Genomic DNA, 17,079 nt, shown 5'->3' on the forward strand with positions numbered 1-17,079 from the left:
CGTTTGTGGAGAGGCAGCGGATGCGAGGACATTAGGTGCACCGGTGCGACCTAGGACAAATGTTAGTTGCCCCCAAGAGCCCTGTGAGCTAACAGACACTAACTAGCACTGGTCACGATGCTGAAAAACAACACAGACGGGACAAAATGTTGCGTTTACTTGTAAACCTTGTGACCGACGTATAACCGATTGCTATCTGAATTTTCCTCATGTTACTCTGTCCTAAGCTGCGTGGTGCAAGGAACAACTCTGACTGGCTCATGATCAGACAGTGGTTTACAGAGCGGTAGATGGGCTTTGCAAAAAAGCGTTCTATGAACGTTATAATGTATTTAAAATATCGCTCTATTATGCAAATTTGATCGTGATCAAAATTTAATTAATTGTGGAGCCCTTCAATGCAACATCTAACTTGTATGCATCTATTGTTTTATTTTAGTCAATTGTTGAGCAAAATGTCACGGAAGCCCAAAACCTGTTATATGTCTATGAAAAGGCAACAGGGCACTTGATAGGTCTGAAAAATATAACTTGACATCATTGGAGAAAATTCTGTTTTTTTTTCTCACTTACAAACACAAATATGGACTTGCAGATTATTTCCAGTGATATCAGTGAACTGCAGAAGAACCAGGCAACCACTGTGGCCAAGATTGCCCAGTACAAGAGGAAGCTGATGGATCTCTCCCACAGGGTGCTGCAGGTAGCCACTTCACTGTTCTGTCTTTGTTCAGGGAATTTGTGTTGATGAATACCATCTCCACATTTCATCGAGTTCAAATGAATGCCTTTTCCTTATTTAAAGTTTTCCGCTCCGGTAATTCTTATTATGGTTCACTCCTCCTACGTTCCTATGTTCCCTGCAGGTGCTGATAAAACAGGAGATTCAAAGGAAAAGTGGTTATGCAATCCAAGTGGATGAGGAGCATCTCAGGGTGCATCTGGACACCATTCAGTCTGAACTCAATGCCCCCACACAGTTCAAGGTAAGTCTGAACTGTCGGGGTAAGAAATGCAGTACATGCTGACAGAGCTTATTTCTTGATTCACTAAGCTTACTAGACTTGAAATTAGGGTAAAATGTTAATGGTTCACTGCATGTTTTAAATTGTATGATAACATTTATAGGTTTTAATTACAAGGACTTTCTAAATAAATGTTTCTTAAGACCAGATGGTAGTTTACTAGTAAGATAAATTGTCCTACAAATGAAAAACTGTCCTACAGCATTTGTGGTATTCCAGTAATTATTTTGTCTATTTTTAATCATATGGGTAATATGGCAATCCTCCTTAAATTAAGGTACCCTGAGTGCTGAGTACCCTGAATGTTTTACATTTACATGGGTGTTCCCTCTCTAAAATGCATGGTTTGTTTTTACTCAAACGTTTGAAACCTGCATTGTTCCCATTCATGTTTGCTAGCACGTGGTGTGTCTTGGAGCATTATAGCCACCTGTAGATCAGTGAAATAATGTGACACCATTGGCAGGCATGTGTATTGTGTAACCTATGAGATAAACACATGTGGGATCCACTCATAGGCCCCATACTGCTACTTACAAAAAAACACTCCACAAGTTACCTTTTTATTGTCAAATACAATCAGAACGCAATCAAGAATAAACACAAGTTGTATTTTGGCCCGTTAAAGATCAAACCACTAGTTGAGACAAAGTCTTCACTTAATATTTTACAGTATTTGTGTTGCTTTTTTGTTTTTGTTTTTTCTTACTCCAGGGTCGGTTAAATGAATTAATGTCCCAAATCCGGATGCAGAATCACTTTGGAGCTGTGAGATCAGAAGAACGCTACAGTGTTGATGCAGACCTCCTCAGGGAAATCAAACAAGTGAGTCACATTTACGGAATTCATCTTATCTCTGCCCTGTACTTCTACTTCCATACCTCTCAATGTACAGTTCTCTAGACCATGACAAAATATTTTGAATGATGTTGGCCATAAACTGAAACACTTTTTTTCTTATCTGTCACTTTCAGCACTTGAAACAGCAGCAGGACGGTTTAAGTCATTTAATCAGCGTCATCAAAGATGACTTGGAAGACATCAAACTCATAGAGCACGGGCTGATTGACAGTGGACACAAGAGAGGAGGCATGCTGAGCTGAGTCTACCCTACTAGCACACACATACATATGCTCTGACTCTCAACACCAATCCTTTGAAAAGTGGCCTGCCTGTCACCCAGAGAAGGCAACCTGTCCTTTTTGTCATGGTATTGGATTATTCTAGAAACAAACCTTTGCTGTTTAGGTTTGATCATAGAGGGCCTCTGAATTTGTTCTCTTGATCACCATTTTATCAGGACTTTGCCCCACTATCTGTACCAGCCAAACAATGACTAGTTAATCTGTGCTTTCAGGACCGACATAGAGGGGAGCTTAATGGAAAGACTCATCATTGTCTAATAATAGCTAGCTTTCGTTATGGTAAATCAGATTATGGATATGAGACAATGGTTGTGACTGGCATGTAAACAAGTTGTGGGATTGAAAGTGTGTTGTGATTTGACTACATTGTAAATACATCTTTGTATTTTTTTTATGCAGATGTTAAAATGTTAATAAATTTCACTTAAAATGAATCAAGTTCTTTACTGCAGCCCTTTCCTTGCATACATACTTTAAAGGTAACCAAATTTTTGATGTATTATTGTCAACAACACCATGTTTCTTGCCCGTCTAACTGCACCTACCTGAGCAGCGTGTGTGCGTTACGGAATCTTTACTTTTCATTTCGGCACCCATGTTTGAGGTTAAAGCAGCCACACATCACATCTAACTGCTTGTGGCCTCTCTCTGTGGGGAGGGATGGTTGTCAACGTGCTGACTGTCCTCACAACAGTTGTCAACCCACATGATATAGTTAATATATATCTATACTGGCTGTGTTATCCCAATTTGTTTCAATACAAGATGTGCGCGTGTTTAAGAATTTATATTTCAGAGACTCAAATTAATTTAACTTTCTGCATTAACAGAAATAAAAAACAGGATACCCTTATACAGTATGTGGGGCCCCTCTTCTGTATCTTGTTTTACAAATACAACTTATAGATGGGCAATATTACCTAGCCGGAAAGTTTTTGTTTAGTCAGTTTTTTTTGTTAAATTCCTGTTAACCTTTTTTTTTTTTAAATGAACATATATTACAACTTATGTTTCTGTTAGAGAAAAGTTACAAAACATTTGTAAGCTGTCAATTATAATTCTCAGAAAAAAAATTTGGAATCAGCAGGTCAGACTTGAGAATTTGGAATTTGCCAAGAAAAATGCTATTGGTGCATTTCTAATGCAGTTGCATTGTTGTGGTACTAATATGGGACATCTGACGTCACCTGTGTTTACGTTCCGACGAGCCCTTTCCAACATCTCATCAAAGTAGGGCTTGAGTTGATAGGATTCATGTCATGGATTTGGACTGGTGGCAGTGGAACTGATTAAGCAGCTTTCTGAAAGATTATATCCTCTCGTGCATTAGAGTCACCAATAACCCGAGGGAATTACCCATTGTTTTTTAGAGCACAGGTAGAAGTAAAGGACACTAGGAGTAGTGACTGATGACTTTTTCCACTTTTTCATCTTCACTATTGTTTTGCAGAATAAGATTATACTGTACGTGCAAAACATTCTTCGTAATTGGTAGCTTTGGTTTTTGATAGTGCTTTGTGTTTACTCAGCCAAGGAGGAAATGTTTTCAGTTTGTCTGTCAGCAGGATTAAAGAAAAGCTACTGGCCCGATTTTCATGGAACTTGGTGCAAGGTTGTAGTGTGGGTTAAGAGAGAACCCAATACATTTTGGAGTGGATCTGAATATACAAATTATCTTCCACTTTTGTTAACAATGCAGGATTGGGCACTTGGCCTTGGCAGAAGTCTGTGCACTCCAGGGACCCTTAGTTGTTAATGTTTTTGATACTCATGCATACATTTTGATGCAGGAATTTTATCTTTTATAGACTGTTGAATGCTTTACCATTACAAATAAAACTGCATTCATTCACATCTTAAATTTGATCAACCTCTATTTCTAGAGTCAATATCAAAGATAAACCATGTTGACCACATATCGATGAATTTATTAGCATATCCAGGTCCCCACTCCTGTCTTAACTTGCACTCAATTTAATACTTGTTCTATTCTAGAGTTTTTGTCTCAGCAGAACACACTTTTCATCTTAAAAATGATTTCAGATTTAGCGCGGCACTTCTGTAACATTGTTGGACTCACGGTGGACAGAAAAAAAAATCAAAGTTGATGTAAAAGAACCAGAGATATTGTCAATGTCAATTTTATTTCTTTAGCACATTTAAAAACAACAGTTGACCAAAGTGCTGAACAGGGTTGATGTTAAATACATAAATAACAAGTGTAAAAATTACTCCAACCAAAATACATCACATCACTGGGAGACAAACAACAACACTTTAAAACATCAGAATCCAGTTTAACGAGGGTTAAAAGCTACAGCAAACAGGTGCTTCTTAAGCGGCGATTGAAACGTTTGTAAGGTCTGTGCAGCTTTAATATGCATGGGGAGGTTGTTCCATAGGGTGGGGGCGCCCACTGCAAAGGCTCTATCGCCCTTATTTTTAAGCTTAGATCTAGGGACATCCAAGAGCAGCTGATTTGACGACCTCAGCGTTCTGACTGGAGAATGAAGGCATAAGAGATCAGTCAGGTAATAATATTGTCTTTTTTTATTCTAGTTATTCTTCTTCTTTGATTATTGGGATTATTGAGACTTGGGTGTGTTATGCTAGTAGCAGCTAATGTAGCCTCAAGCAGAGCTGAGGAGCAAGCTACAGAGGTCTGGTAAGCTATCCTCTTCCTAAATCCACATCTCCAGTTGTTGTTTTTTTTGCATTTTCAAACTTGTCATCTTCAGCTCCAAACAACACAGACTCAAGTGACATCACTTGAGTACATTTATCAGACTTTGCACATATCCCTCTGGAGCCACAAAAGACTTTATACTTATTGGATTTCATATATGCAGTAGTACTCCCAAAATCAAAGACATCAGGTGTTTAATGTTTTTCATGCATAACTAGGTTGGTCATTAAGTTACACACATACATACATACTTAATACACTATCTTCTTACATGAATATAGGTGAAAAAGAGGGCCAAAAATATAAGAAGTAGAAGAGATCTAGGTTGATATGCACAGGTGAAATGGATAAGACACTACTATACATTTTAATTTCCACAGGTGTGTATCCAGGTGACCAAGTTTATCTAAGACAGTTGTTGGTTTCGTCTATGCAGCAGAGCAGCAGGTACAGCTACAGTTTCTAGTCCAGGCCCTCACGTATGTGCAGAGATATCCACCAATCTGAAAGCCTCCATGAACTCATTGATATCAATGACCCCGTCCTTGTTGAAGTCGATGCTCTGTGCCAGGTCTGCAATGGCCTTGTCACTGATCTCTGTCTGAAGATGAGAGCTCAGGAGTTTCCAGGTTTGACGAAACTCCTCAAAAGAGATCAAACCTAGAAGGAAACACAAAAGAGGGGGCTTATAGTTGTACACTTCCCAAATGTGTATAGCATTAAAAAACTGTTGTGCCTTTTGTTGACTCGTGTGAAGAGGATGTTTAAACACTTAAAGAAATATCTTGATAACAATCTTTGACAAATAGAGGTAAATTTATATATTCTGTATATATAATGTTTACATAATGATCATTCAGCATATTGTAATTCAAGTGGTCTGAGAGAAAACAAGACTTCTGCCTCTCCTCTAAAGCTTTAGTAAATCTAGCCCGTGCTGGGAGACTGTGGTCAATCACAGGTCATTTCAGAGAGGGAGTGTACTCATTGGCTGCTATTTGCATGCATTGCTGTGGGGCAGAAAATGGAGAGCTACAGGAAGAGGTCCTACACTACTGTAGGGAATATGATGATAAGTATTAAAGGTTAACAACCTTTATTTAATATGCTGAATTTACAATAAAATATAAATCTATATACTGTAGATATATACAGTTTATGTATATATGTATATAAACTATGTGTATATATATATATTCTCACTGTTGTTGTAGAGATTTAGGAAACACAACTCTGAAAGAACAACACATTCTGGAGTAAGTAGTGCAAGTCTCCAAAAACTTGCCAAATACACTTCAATCTTCTCAGATATTTCAACAACAGCCGTGGTGTTTTGAGCTTAATGCTAACATCATTATGCTAACATGTTTACTATTTTCACCATCTTAGTTTAACATGTTCATAGCAATCCATTAAGTTGATGTGGAGATATTTTTTACTGCATAAACTTTGGCCTTCTGGATGCACTAGAGGAAAAGTCAGGATGTCCAAAGTCAACGAGTTTCATCCTCTGGGGAACATGAATGTTAGCACAACATTTTATTGCAACATATCTTATTATTTTTTTAATATTTCAGTTTGGACCAAAGCGCTTGGACTGACAGACAGACATTCATAAAGTCATATTGCCAGCATGGATAAAAAGGAGAGAAAGACATGGAGTTAGTGTCTGGGATCCAGACAAAGCTGCTCACTGACCTGAGTGATCTGTGTCTATGATTCGGAAGATGGTTTCTAGGTTAGAGTGGTTTTTGTACATAGTCTCCAGGATGCTGTTATCTGAGATCTGAAATGGAAGAGACAAATTAATCAAGATTTTGTGACTGTGTGTCAGAGATAGATAAACAGGGTGAGGAAGAAGAATATTAGACAGTAGTGGTATAAGGCGAACCTCTTGTTTGGGCTCAGTGATGGAGAGCTCCCTTATCCACTGCTGGTAGTCCACCATGCCATACTGGGTGCTGCTTACGAGCTGAGGGCGCAGCACCCTCCAGGGAAGACCCAGATTCAGTACTTTCTCTGTAGCGCTGGCCCAGTGCATCAGAGAAATCATCCCTGAGACACAGACACAAATATATGGAGCAATTTACATACTGACACAATACGTTTTCTACTGTTGTGCAAAACTGAGTGTCAACGGGTTAAAAGTTGTCACTGTTGCTCTGTACCTTTGTTGTTAGGATCAAGCTCCTGGAAGGCACTGATGAGATCGGACCTATGTATGAACAATTGTTCCCTCAGAGCTCGCAGAGCTGATCTCTCTGTCCACCCGACACTGACAAAGAAACAATTTTCACTTCTACTGTATAAATCTTGAAATCACTTAGAAATACATAATCATTATTTGAGTGTGTCCCCTTATGTAGCTACTGTGTTAATACAATCTCCCTTTGCACACAAGCTTGCATGTGTTTAAATGGTCATGGGACATACATATAATTATTTTTAAAATATTACTTCAATTCTGTACAGCCTTGTACTTGTACCTTTGTCTCAGGGTGAGCTCTCTGCACGTCCTGCTGGCCTGGTACTGAATAAAGTGAGGGACCAGATCGGGGCCCATTCTGATGTAGGCTCCTCTGTTGCTGCCAACCTCGTAGTAATTAGATGCTGAAAATATAGTCAGCACCTGAATCCAACAGAAGACGTTTAGTAAATGTGTTAAGACTTTGTACGTGATCCATTGCTTGCTGCTTAAATGAGTGGATTTGTCACAACTTGTTCATTGTTCTTCCTGTCATATTTATCAAAATTGAAAGTACTTATAGATAATCGGTGTTCCACCTTAACCTGTACCTCCTGTGTATCTTTGTGCTCACCCTGCGGTTGTGGCAGAACTCATAGCCGTCCTGTTTGCACTCATGGGAGCGGATGAGGAGTTGGAGGTTGTGTCTTCCCAGCACCTCCTCAGTGACATCTGGCCCCCAGTAGCACCCTCCGCCTCGCACCTCATTGGGAATACAGCCATTTTGGGCCATTGGGTCACTCCACAACACATCCACTATCTGGGTGGCCCGAAGCAATCATAGTGAAATAGCAAGGAAGTCCGGAAATATTAAAATGTGTGCATGCACAAACTCAGTGTTGAACATCTGCCGAAACAGTAACAACCACTGAAATCCCACATCCTTCCTGTCACTTACTTGTTTCCACTCACCCACATCTGTCTCAGTTCTTTCTCCAGACTCTAGGTCTGAGTCACAGTCAGACTTCTTCAGTTCTCCATAGGATTGGTCAAACCCTGCCAGCCTGCGCCTCTTTTTCAGCTCTTTTTCTAACGACCAGTTGAGTTGCTCGTTGTTGAGCGAGCGGCGTGGAAGGTCCTGCCTGTGAGTGGGGCCCGAGCTGTAGTTAGTCAGAGAACACACTCGACGTCGGCCTTCAACTGGTCCACAGGCCTCCCTGTTGTGTATTGTCTGAGTCTTACTGCCATTGACTGCATGCTTTGTGGGCTTCGGAAGACGGAGAGCCGACCCATACTGCACACAGTAAAAAAATACACAGATTAAATAAACCTGATAGGTTGATCATGATAATATTACTAGATTTTCTGCCTGTAAAACACACCAAATACGTTAATTTAATTGATGCTGAACTCTTACTTTGTGTCTGTCCACTCTGGCTATCGCGTCGAGGTCTGTCGTGTCAGAGATCCCACCATGCACAATCAGTACCTTGTTATCAATCACTGTGGCCAGAGGCAGCCAGCTGAAAATCTTCTGGAGAAGCTTTAGAATCTTTTTGCCATGCACCTGCAGACCAAGCTCACAATTTCAAGCTTACTATGACTTACACACAATAAGAGTAATTAATACAATAAATCTGGGCAATTTTCGGGTCCAGACTGAATTATCTCAACAGATGTTGCATGGATTGCCATGACATTTGGTAGAGACATTCATGGTCCCCATACGATGAATTCTCCTGACTCTTTTCTAGTATGAGGCTAACATTTTTGATTTTCAACCTGCCTACCCTGCGTGTCACATTCATTTGTAGATCTAAAAAAAATTGCATCACAAAGATATAGTTTCATTTTAATTCTAAGCTTGGAGCTGTAGGTTTTAGCTAACAGTACCTTAACAGGAGTAAATAATGTATTCACTATTTTTGGCTATGGATAATAATAATAATCTGTCCAGCAGGACGATGTATGTTTGACCGACTCAAACTTCAGTTTTGATATATGTACAGTTTTTCATATATATATATCACTTTAATATTGAGGTTAAAGCAAAATACATAGCACCTACCCTATATTTTCCCAAAACTTCTTTAGTGAAACCATATCTGGAGAAAACACACAACAAACAACTAGATTAGTGAACACATATTAGCCGTAGGTTGAATATAATCAGAACACTAATTGCATAAAGCCATATACAGTATGAGCATGTGTACAAAAACATAAATACTAGACAACAGGCAGAACAAGCCACTAAATGAGAGTTTAAGAAAAGGAAAGCTGTACACAGACTATCTTGCCTTAGGTTTACAATGTGGTCCTCATGGTTCCCTCTGTTCAGATGCACATCATTGGGATAGACCAGCAGGAACCCAAACAGGATGAGCAGGATCTCTAATGAATTTTTACCACGATCCACAAAGTCTCCATTAAAGACATACGGTTTCTCAGGGGACGGCAAACCATTCTGGACAGATTAAGTTAAAGGGGTTAATTAGAATGAATGTCCCTTTCTGTCAATATGATGATTTGCATGTTGATACCTTATAGAATATCAACAGCAGGTCTTCAAGCTGCCCATGTAAATCTCCTGCAAAGGGATAAATAATGTATTGCAGTGTTTCAAGGGCAATAAAAAAGAATGTGTGACAAAATAGCAGCGCAAAATGTGTTCAGGAAAGGCCTGCTGCTGCGTACCGCATATGGTAATCTGCTTGTTTTGGTAGGCGGAGATTTGATTGATGTTTGGAAAAATTCTTAGTAGTCTCCAAGTCTCTCCGAAAAGCTGCAGAACATACCGAGCATGAAGCTGCTACTGGGAAAAAAAAGCAAGTATCAGTAAACTTATCCCTGAGTAAAAAAGGTATCCATTAGATACATGTGTCTGCTTTGACTATCTGCCTTGAGTGTATTCTGTGTGCCTGTGTCCTTACTTGTTTGTGCTTTATGGCCTCCACAAGCTTCAACACACCACAGAAGGTCATGGGGAAAGTCAGGTGGGGACCGGTGTAGCTGTCAGTTACCTCAATGCTCTTGTAGCAAAAATATCTCTCCCATTCTGTGTCATGACAGAATTCATTCTTGCGAAAGATGTGAGATATAAGGTTTCCTGTGTTAAAGTAAGGGAGGGAAAGAGGGAAGTGGATCAGAGTGGTGAAGGAAAGCCACATTACGTTTCCCTAGCAGAAAGTAGAGTTACCAATCAATGACAACTACAAATCAGTGAATTACACAGGAGGTAAGTGTTGGTCTTACTTTCAGTGCTGGCTGGGGTGAAGTGGTCCATCAAGAACCCAAAAAAATTGTAGAGCTGCAGAAAAGAAAAATAGAATTTATAAAATACAGGGCTTAGAGTTAAATGCTTACATCTGCTCACAAAGACTGTGATCACATTGATAACTAGCAGTGTGAGCATGCTAACATTTGCAAATTAGCATTAAACCATTGATCCAACGATGGCACTAAGGGAAAAGTTAAGGGACCCCCAGAAATATTAATTTATCCTCTGAGGACACTGAATGTCCGTATTGAATATCACCGCAGCCCATTGTGTAGTCATTGAGATTTTTCAATCAAATACTAAAATATCAACCTCATGGTGGCCCTAAAATTACATGATCACCAAAGTCATTCAGATTCATCCCATAGATTTGCATCAACTTCCATGGCAATCCATCCGATAGTTGTCACGATATTTCACTCCACAAATGTCAGCCTTAAGAGGACAAATTGCAGTCAGGGGATGACAAAGTTAGTCGCAATCTTCCTCTGGGGACCATGAACATCTTTTCAAAATATCATGGCAGCACATCCAACAGTTGTTGAGATGTTTGTTGCTGACCAACAGCCACCTAGCCGCTATAGCAAATAAGGGCACATTTGAAAATTAGTAATAATTCTGTGCAAACCTTTTTCCCCAAATTCCTCTAAACTGTGTGAGCTCACCTTGATCTGATCTTGCTCTCCTGCATATTCAATAGACTGGAAGATATTCCACGTGCACCTGCGTCTTATCTCCAACCGGGCAGCATACTGACGGTACCAGCGCTGGATCAACAGAGCCGCTCTGATTGCTGAAGATTTGGGAGAGAAGAAGGAAGCGCTTGATCATAACCATGCTAAGATAACATTCCTCTTCTTAAGCCAATACATCAATTCCCTATGTCAGATCTAGATGGGCAGACTTACCAGTGGCAGCTTCACAGTGTGCAGAAAAATTGAGAGATTGCAATTGAGAGTAAGCAAACGCTGCTGCATTTCTTTTATCGATACTGAAAAGTGGAAAGCCAGATGGAATTAAAACCATATTTACCTGGAATTGAGATGGTCACTAGAAATGAAAAATAGCAATCACACTGACATTAAATTCTTGCAAGAAAGGGAACATTTGTCTATTCACTAGAATTATATAGATTAAGGCCGCACCTCTGTCACATTTCTTCAGCTGTAGTTCAGTTTTTCCCATGCCACATCCCATGACCCTTTGCGGTTTTCACTGTTAAAGATACTTGTATGAGTGAGTCTGAGATTCTATGTAACACATTTTCTTTTTTTCACATTATTTCTTCTAACTACTGGATGTTTTACAACTTAATTGCAAACTTATGGATAGAATACACACTTGTCTAAAGGGCCTTTTAAAAGTACATGTTACCAAACAATATTTTTAAAACAATCAACACCCAAATAAAATCAAGTACCAGATTGGTCCAAAGGAACCTTACCTGGCCACGTTACCTTTCCTTCACGACCTACCCTCACTTTTTCATATACTTTACATTTCTCAGGCACAGCAGCAAAGGTCCAAGTTGGTGTAATGGTTTAACTGGAAGTCCCATCTCTGCAGCTACACACTCCCATCCATCACAAACACAACACTGGCTGAGTAGCTTGTGAATAGCAGAGCCAACTGTCTTGGGAAAGGCCCCCGTGATCACTATAACAAAATAAGATGCAAGTGGATTAGGATTAAACCTTACTACGGCTGGCATCTACGCTTAATAAACGGATGAAGGCTCTGACAAAGGGCAGCGTCTGTTTTGAAAGGAGATTGTGTTGGCCTCTGCTCAAGACCTGTGTCATCATCGTGACTCATATGATAATAACGTCAGTAATATCTCATGATCGAAAGAACGAGTTCCAGGGTACAAGCGGCCAAAATGGGCTTCCTCAGGAGGGTGGGTGGCGTCTCCCTTAGAGATAGGGTGAGAAGCTCAGTCATCCTTGAGGAGCTCGGATAGAGCTGCTGGCACATCGAAAGGAGCCAGTTGAGGTGGTTTGGGCATCTGGTAAGGATGCCTCCTGGGCGTTTAGGTGATCCAGGCACGTCCAGCTGGGAGGAGGCCTCGGGGAAGACCCAGGACTAGGTGCCTGGCCTGGTAACCAGCCTCGGGATCCCCCAGTTGAGCTGGTTATGTGGCCTCGGGAAAGTAGGGTCCCCTGCTGGAACTGCTGCCCCCGCAACCCAATACCGGATAAGCGGATGAAGATGGATGGATGGAATATTATCTCCATTAACAGTTGACCACTGGCTAGTCTGCACCTGTCTATTCTCTATAAATACAGACAAATTTCTGAATCAACTTACATTCGGTAATACAGAATATTATACATATACATATGGTTGACAAAATTATGGCAATACCATAAACCGTCTACTGCATGAAAATTACACACCATTTTTTGGATGGTTGGGTTCTTCTGATAATGTACAGATCACCACACAAACATTTTTTTTGTTGCCTCAGAACAACAATTTGCCATATGGGTTATAAAAACATCAAGAAAAATCTGATATTTTTAGAACAAGTATTAGGTGAAAACAAGCAATATGCACATAGTACATCATTATTGATCATGTCTTTGTGTAATAACTCAGTATTTTTTCATTCTGCCTTTACATGTGGTGTTGTTCAAATAATTTTAAAACTGGTTAGTTGTTAACAGTTAAGTAATTTAAAACCAGCAATTCTAATTTCTGAAACATTTTGATCTTGTTCTAATTTTGAGAATCCCACCCTAAGAGTTCTGTCTACAACAGTCTGCTTTTCAAACCTTCAATCGTAAAGTTGTTTTTCACATGAAACTGTAGTATGCTAGAGTACAAACGGTACATTTTTTTTTACAATTTATTTTGTGTGTTGAAATAACTTTCAAGAATGTCCTCTGTGTTGTCTGCTTGTGGAACATCTGCACATTGCATCCTCCACAGCCCTTCATCTGTTTAGAAAGGCCCTTTGTGATCCCGGCCAGCAGCAGCTATCTGTGGTGTGACTCCCAGCTGTACTACAACAGGAAAGTGGTGGGAGATGTCTGATAACTCAAGGACTCGGCTCATTCATGCATGGTAATAGGAGCATAAAATCTGCAGTGTCCCACAGTGACCTCAGGTGTGTGTGTGTGTGTGTATGTGTGTGTGTGTGTGTGTGTGTGTGTTCTGTTATTGTACAACAAATCCAGTAAAAAGACAAACAAATGTAAAATGTCCCACAATAATTAAATCAAATGCTATTTCATTCCACACAAAATACAATATATGTACATACCCTGTAATGTGCTACTTGGATTGACATCTAGTGCTGGAAGTAGCAATTAGAAAATGGGTACATTGTGGTCGTGAAGGGTTGGACATGATCAGCAGTGATACTCGAGAAGGCTGTTGCATTTAAACAATGCTCAGTTGGTACTAAAAGGCCCAAAGTGTGCCAAAACAATTTCCCTCTCTCCATTACACCACCACCAGCCGCCTGAACCATTGACACAAGGCAGGATCTGGTTTTGCATTTCCTCACATGCACCCCTAGATATTTAAACACCACTTACATAACTTATATTTGGTTATATTTATTATCTGTAGCCAATTTTCAACTCCATTTGAAGTTAGACTGTGTCTTTAACAGTTTGGGAACAACAATGGAGGTCTTTGGTACAGAGGAATAATCAGATTACACAGACTAGCAGAATAATGTAACTCTTTTCATGGATTTGTTTACAGTAAGAAACAGAATATCTCTCGAGTGACTCTCTTAGTTTGTACGTGCATGTCGTAACAATCACCACTAAAACTCTGCTTAGGAATGCTTTTTGTAATTTCTGAAAGTATTCCAGCACTGAGAAGTTGAGACCTGAAGATAATGAGATCATCACAATGTTGTTGAGACCTGTAGAACATTTGTGTTATGATTCTCAGATACGTACCTACCAATAACACAAAGTGCTTTAGAGTTACTAATAAATTGAAAGTGAACGAAGACAGATCCCTTAGTTACTTGTAGGTAGCAAAATTACACTGTGAAAATCCACTCCATAACAAGTAAAATGCCAGCATTCAAACAGAGTACAAAGCAAATTGTAATTAAAATATCAGAGGTAAAAGTACTAAAACCAAAAACTGACTGATATGAGTGATATGTATGTATATTTTATATATATAATGTACTATACTATTACAAAGTTAATACTGATGTGTAAGCAACATTTTACTGTTGTAGCTGGTTGAGGTGGAGTTTTAACTACTTTATATACACTTCCTGTTGGAAATTTGGTTTAGTGGCTCCCAACCTGGGGGTTAGGGCCCTCTAAAGGGTCACAAGATAAAGCCAAGGGAGTTGTGATGAATGATGGATTTGCAAAGAATAATAACAATTTGTTTTTGACTTTTTTGTGGAACATTGACTAAATTAAACTCTTTGGACCTCAAACAATACAAAATGGTAAAATGAGAAGTTTACTGTAGAAATCTTTCTTTGTTTGAACTGCTAAAACTCACAGACATCTGAAACGTGACAAGAGCAACCAACTATAACTTTATCAAATGCTTTGTATGTAAAATTTGAATCTAGCTGTCTGATTGGGGGTTAATAAGTGCCACATTTCTCTCTGAAATTTACATGTATACAGTATGTGTGTAGTTTATTATGTTATCTGCATCAATGCAGACCAGTAGCAATGAACATAATCCTCACTTCAGAATCATTCGATTTAACATTAGCTGCAGAAAACATTGTCAAGGCCTGTATCAGCTTGTACCAAGAATTCTTGTGGCACTGTTGAGGAATTATGATTTGATTTGATAAAATTGCAACTGCAACAGATAAGCTGTGTATTTTAGGCTTCATGGGAAAGTTACCCGCTGAAGTTACCATTCCTTGCGTGCCTTTGACCGTTCTTGGCTCACACAACTCTGCCAAGCTGAGTTGCTCTGTACTCAGAGATAGCGACATCACCTGCAGTGCCCATTGTTGCTTTGTGTTACATGTCTTTCTCCCCAAGATTTCGTCCTTGGATGACAACTGCCGGGGACTGATGTTAATATATACAACGGAGATTTCTGCCTTTCATGTCTGGCCAAAAAGCGAGAGTTGATTGTACATGTGCAGAAATGAATGGCCAACTTGTGTTTTATGGTTTTCAGATTATCTCTGAATGGGGGTTATGGTATTACCAACTCTTACAAAAAAGAGGTCTGCCAGTGGATCACTCTTTGCAAACTCATAACGTTCAGCCGAATACTGTTCAATGAAAAAAAATACCAAAAACGTCAGGGCAAATTTCGGGACACTATTTTTATTTAATGAAACGGTGTACAGTACCAGTCAGAAGTTTGGACACACTTTCTCAGCGTATATTGTAACAATGAATATTTAGCTCAATGTTATGTATAAAGATCAAATGAAGAGCTGGAACAAGCTAATATACACACAGTGACACCTGTACAGCCTAATGCAATCCAATAGAACTGTTCTGTCATAAACTTTTAAAGACTTTTACAAGGTCTTTAAAGTTAAGGTTTTGTTGATATTGTCATAGAGGTGTTCATTAAAGTATATGTTTTAGCATTGAGGTCATAATTGTTATTGTATTCAGAATTGTTTTTAATGTTATGCTTCACCGCATGTGTGTAGTGTCCAGTACAACACCGTCTTTAACTGATAGTAGCCTAAGTAATAAACATAAATGATCAATCAGTAAATTAATCAAGTAATCAATTTATTATTTGTCCTAGAGGGCAATTTGTGTCATAAACATAATTGAATGGACACGTTTCCACCAATGTCAACAAAACTGAACATTGTGAGTTTTAAAACAAAAGAAGTGGCCACTCAGTGTATATGATACTAGTAATATGTAAGAAGATTATTTATTTTGCTGCATAAGGGGCATCAAAAAGGGAAATCTTTATGATAGGAAGGAAGGACTTTGGTTAAAAATTGTACTATGTTGGTTGGCTGCCAGTGACTACTAAACTACACACAAGACAACAATGTTAAGTATCTCAAGGCCAAGCTAGGGTACAAGAGATAAAAACCCAGGTTCCCATGCACTGACAAACAATACCTAGCGCAGCATCACTGTCTGGTCACTCCTCTCTCCTCCTCCAACCAGACGCACAGAACCAACACTCTGCCGTGACTTTGAAAAATCTCTGAAAGCAGTCTATAGATTGACCGTCCAGTTAATGCACCATGTCCTATGCGTTCATTGTCATGACGATGCTTCTGGGCTCTCCAGTGGTGATTGCATTTGTTTTGCAGCCATCCAAGGAAGAACCTGCAGCCTCTGTTAACGCGCCTGTTTCTCATCACAGGTCAGTGTCAAACTTTGTGTGCATGTACAATGTTCTGTTTTTGTTAGCATTGACATGCAGGGATCATTTAAAACTATTTTCCTCAAGATTGTCCAAAGAATTGCAAAACATCTTATTAGGTCACAGTTATTGTACATGTATTTTAAAGTCTAGTCTAAAGTTATGTACCGAGTTGTGTGCATGCTGAGGCCTTTTTCACAGGGAAATAGATTCTGGGTATGATTCAGAGACCATTTGGTTTTCTGAGAATGTTTTGCAAAATGTAACACACTGTTTTGTTTAATGTTTGGCAGTGGAATCATTCACTCTTCAACAGAAGATTTATCTCACTTGGCTTAGCCAAACATCTGTAAAGTGCTTCCACAGTTCATTGAGGGTATTGAGTGAGTGTTTGCAGGGGCTATTCCAGGATATTTTGTGTGTGGGGTGGCCGGGGGGGGGGGGGGGGGGGG

General features: G+C 39.5%; 3 protein-coding genes across 9 annotated transcripts in view; 2 read left to right on the top strand and 1 right to left on the bottom strand.

Annotated features, from left to right (window-relative positions):
• Nucleotides 1-2,190, top strand: part of nup54 (nucleoporin 54) — a 12,830-nt gene extending 10,640 nt beyond the window's left edge. For 5 of the 6 annotated variants that reach the window (XM_032539222.1, XM_032539225.1, XM_032539227.1 and 2 more), the window contains 4 exons: nt 596-703; nt 867-986; nt 1,740-1,850; nt 2,000-2,179. In XM_032539222.1, the coding sequence (XP_032395113.1) occupies nt 596-703; nt 867-986; nt 1,740-1,850; nt 2,000-2,128 (468 nt within the window). In that variant the 3' untranslated portion in view covers nt 2,129-2,179. Of the gene's footprint in view, nt 1-595; nt 704-866; nt 987-1,739; nt 1,851-1,999 lie in introns of all 6 variants that reach the window. The other variant, XM_032539221.1, reaches the window with a different exon arrangement.
• A 2,525-nt stretch (nt 2,191-4,715) lies between these two features.
• Nucleotides 4,716-11,994, bottom strand: ppef2b (protein phosphatase with EF-hand domain 2b). 2 transcript variants are annotated; one of them, XM_032539220.1, is made up of 18 exons: nt 11,766-11,994; nt 11,467-11,536; nt 11,230-11,312; nt 10,987-11,114; nt 10,297-10,351; nt 9,975-10,150; nt 9,739-9,853; nt 9,585-9,631; nt 9,342-9,508; nt 9,110-9,146; nt 8,459-8,608; nt 8,000-8,335; nt 7,676-7,861; nt 7,343-7,485; nt 7,025-7,131; nt 6,748-6,911; nt 6,555-6,642; nt 4,716-5,516 (listed from the first exon to the last, which is right to left on the bottom strand). In XM_032539220.1, exons 5-18 carry the CDS (start codon nt 10,325-10,327, stop codon nt 5,332-5,334), a joined length of 1,932 nt encoding a protein of 643 aa, XP_032395111.1. In that variant the 5' UTR covers nt 10,328-10,351; nt 10,987-11,114; nt 11,230-11,312; nt 11,467-11,536; nt 11,766-11,994; the 3' UTR covers nt 4,716-5,331. The 2 variants fall into 2 exon arrangements, with proteins under 2 accessions (XP_032395111.1, XP_032395110.1); XM_032539219.1 differs by having other exon boundaries at nt 11,230-11,371; nt 11,467-11,992.
• A 4,350-nt stretch (nt 11,995-16,344) lies between these two features.
• The window catches only part of gsdf (gonadal somatic cell derived factor), a 3,579-nt gene continuing 2,844 nt past the window's right edge, over nt 16,345-17,079 (top strand). The window contains exon 1 of the mRNA XM_032539228.1: nt 16,345-16,627. Coding sequence (XP_032395119.1) covers nt 16,506-16,627 — 122 coding nt within the window. The 5' untranslated portion in view covers nt 16,345-16,505. The remainder of the gene's footprint in view (nt 16,628-17,079) is intronic.

The sequence above is a fragment of the Etheostoma spectabile genome, chromosome 16 (assembly GCF_008692095.1).
Source record: "Etheostoma spectabile isolate EspeVRDwgs_2016 chromosome 16, UIUC_Espe_1.0, whole genome shotgun sequence".
Taxonomy (NCBI): domain Eukaryota; kingdom Metazoa; phylum Chordata; class Actinopteri; order Perciformes; family Percidae; genus Etheostoma; species Etheostoma spectabile.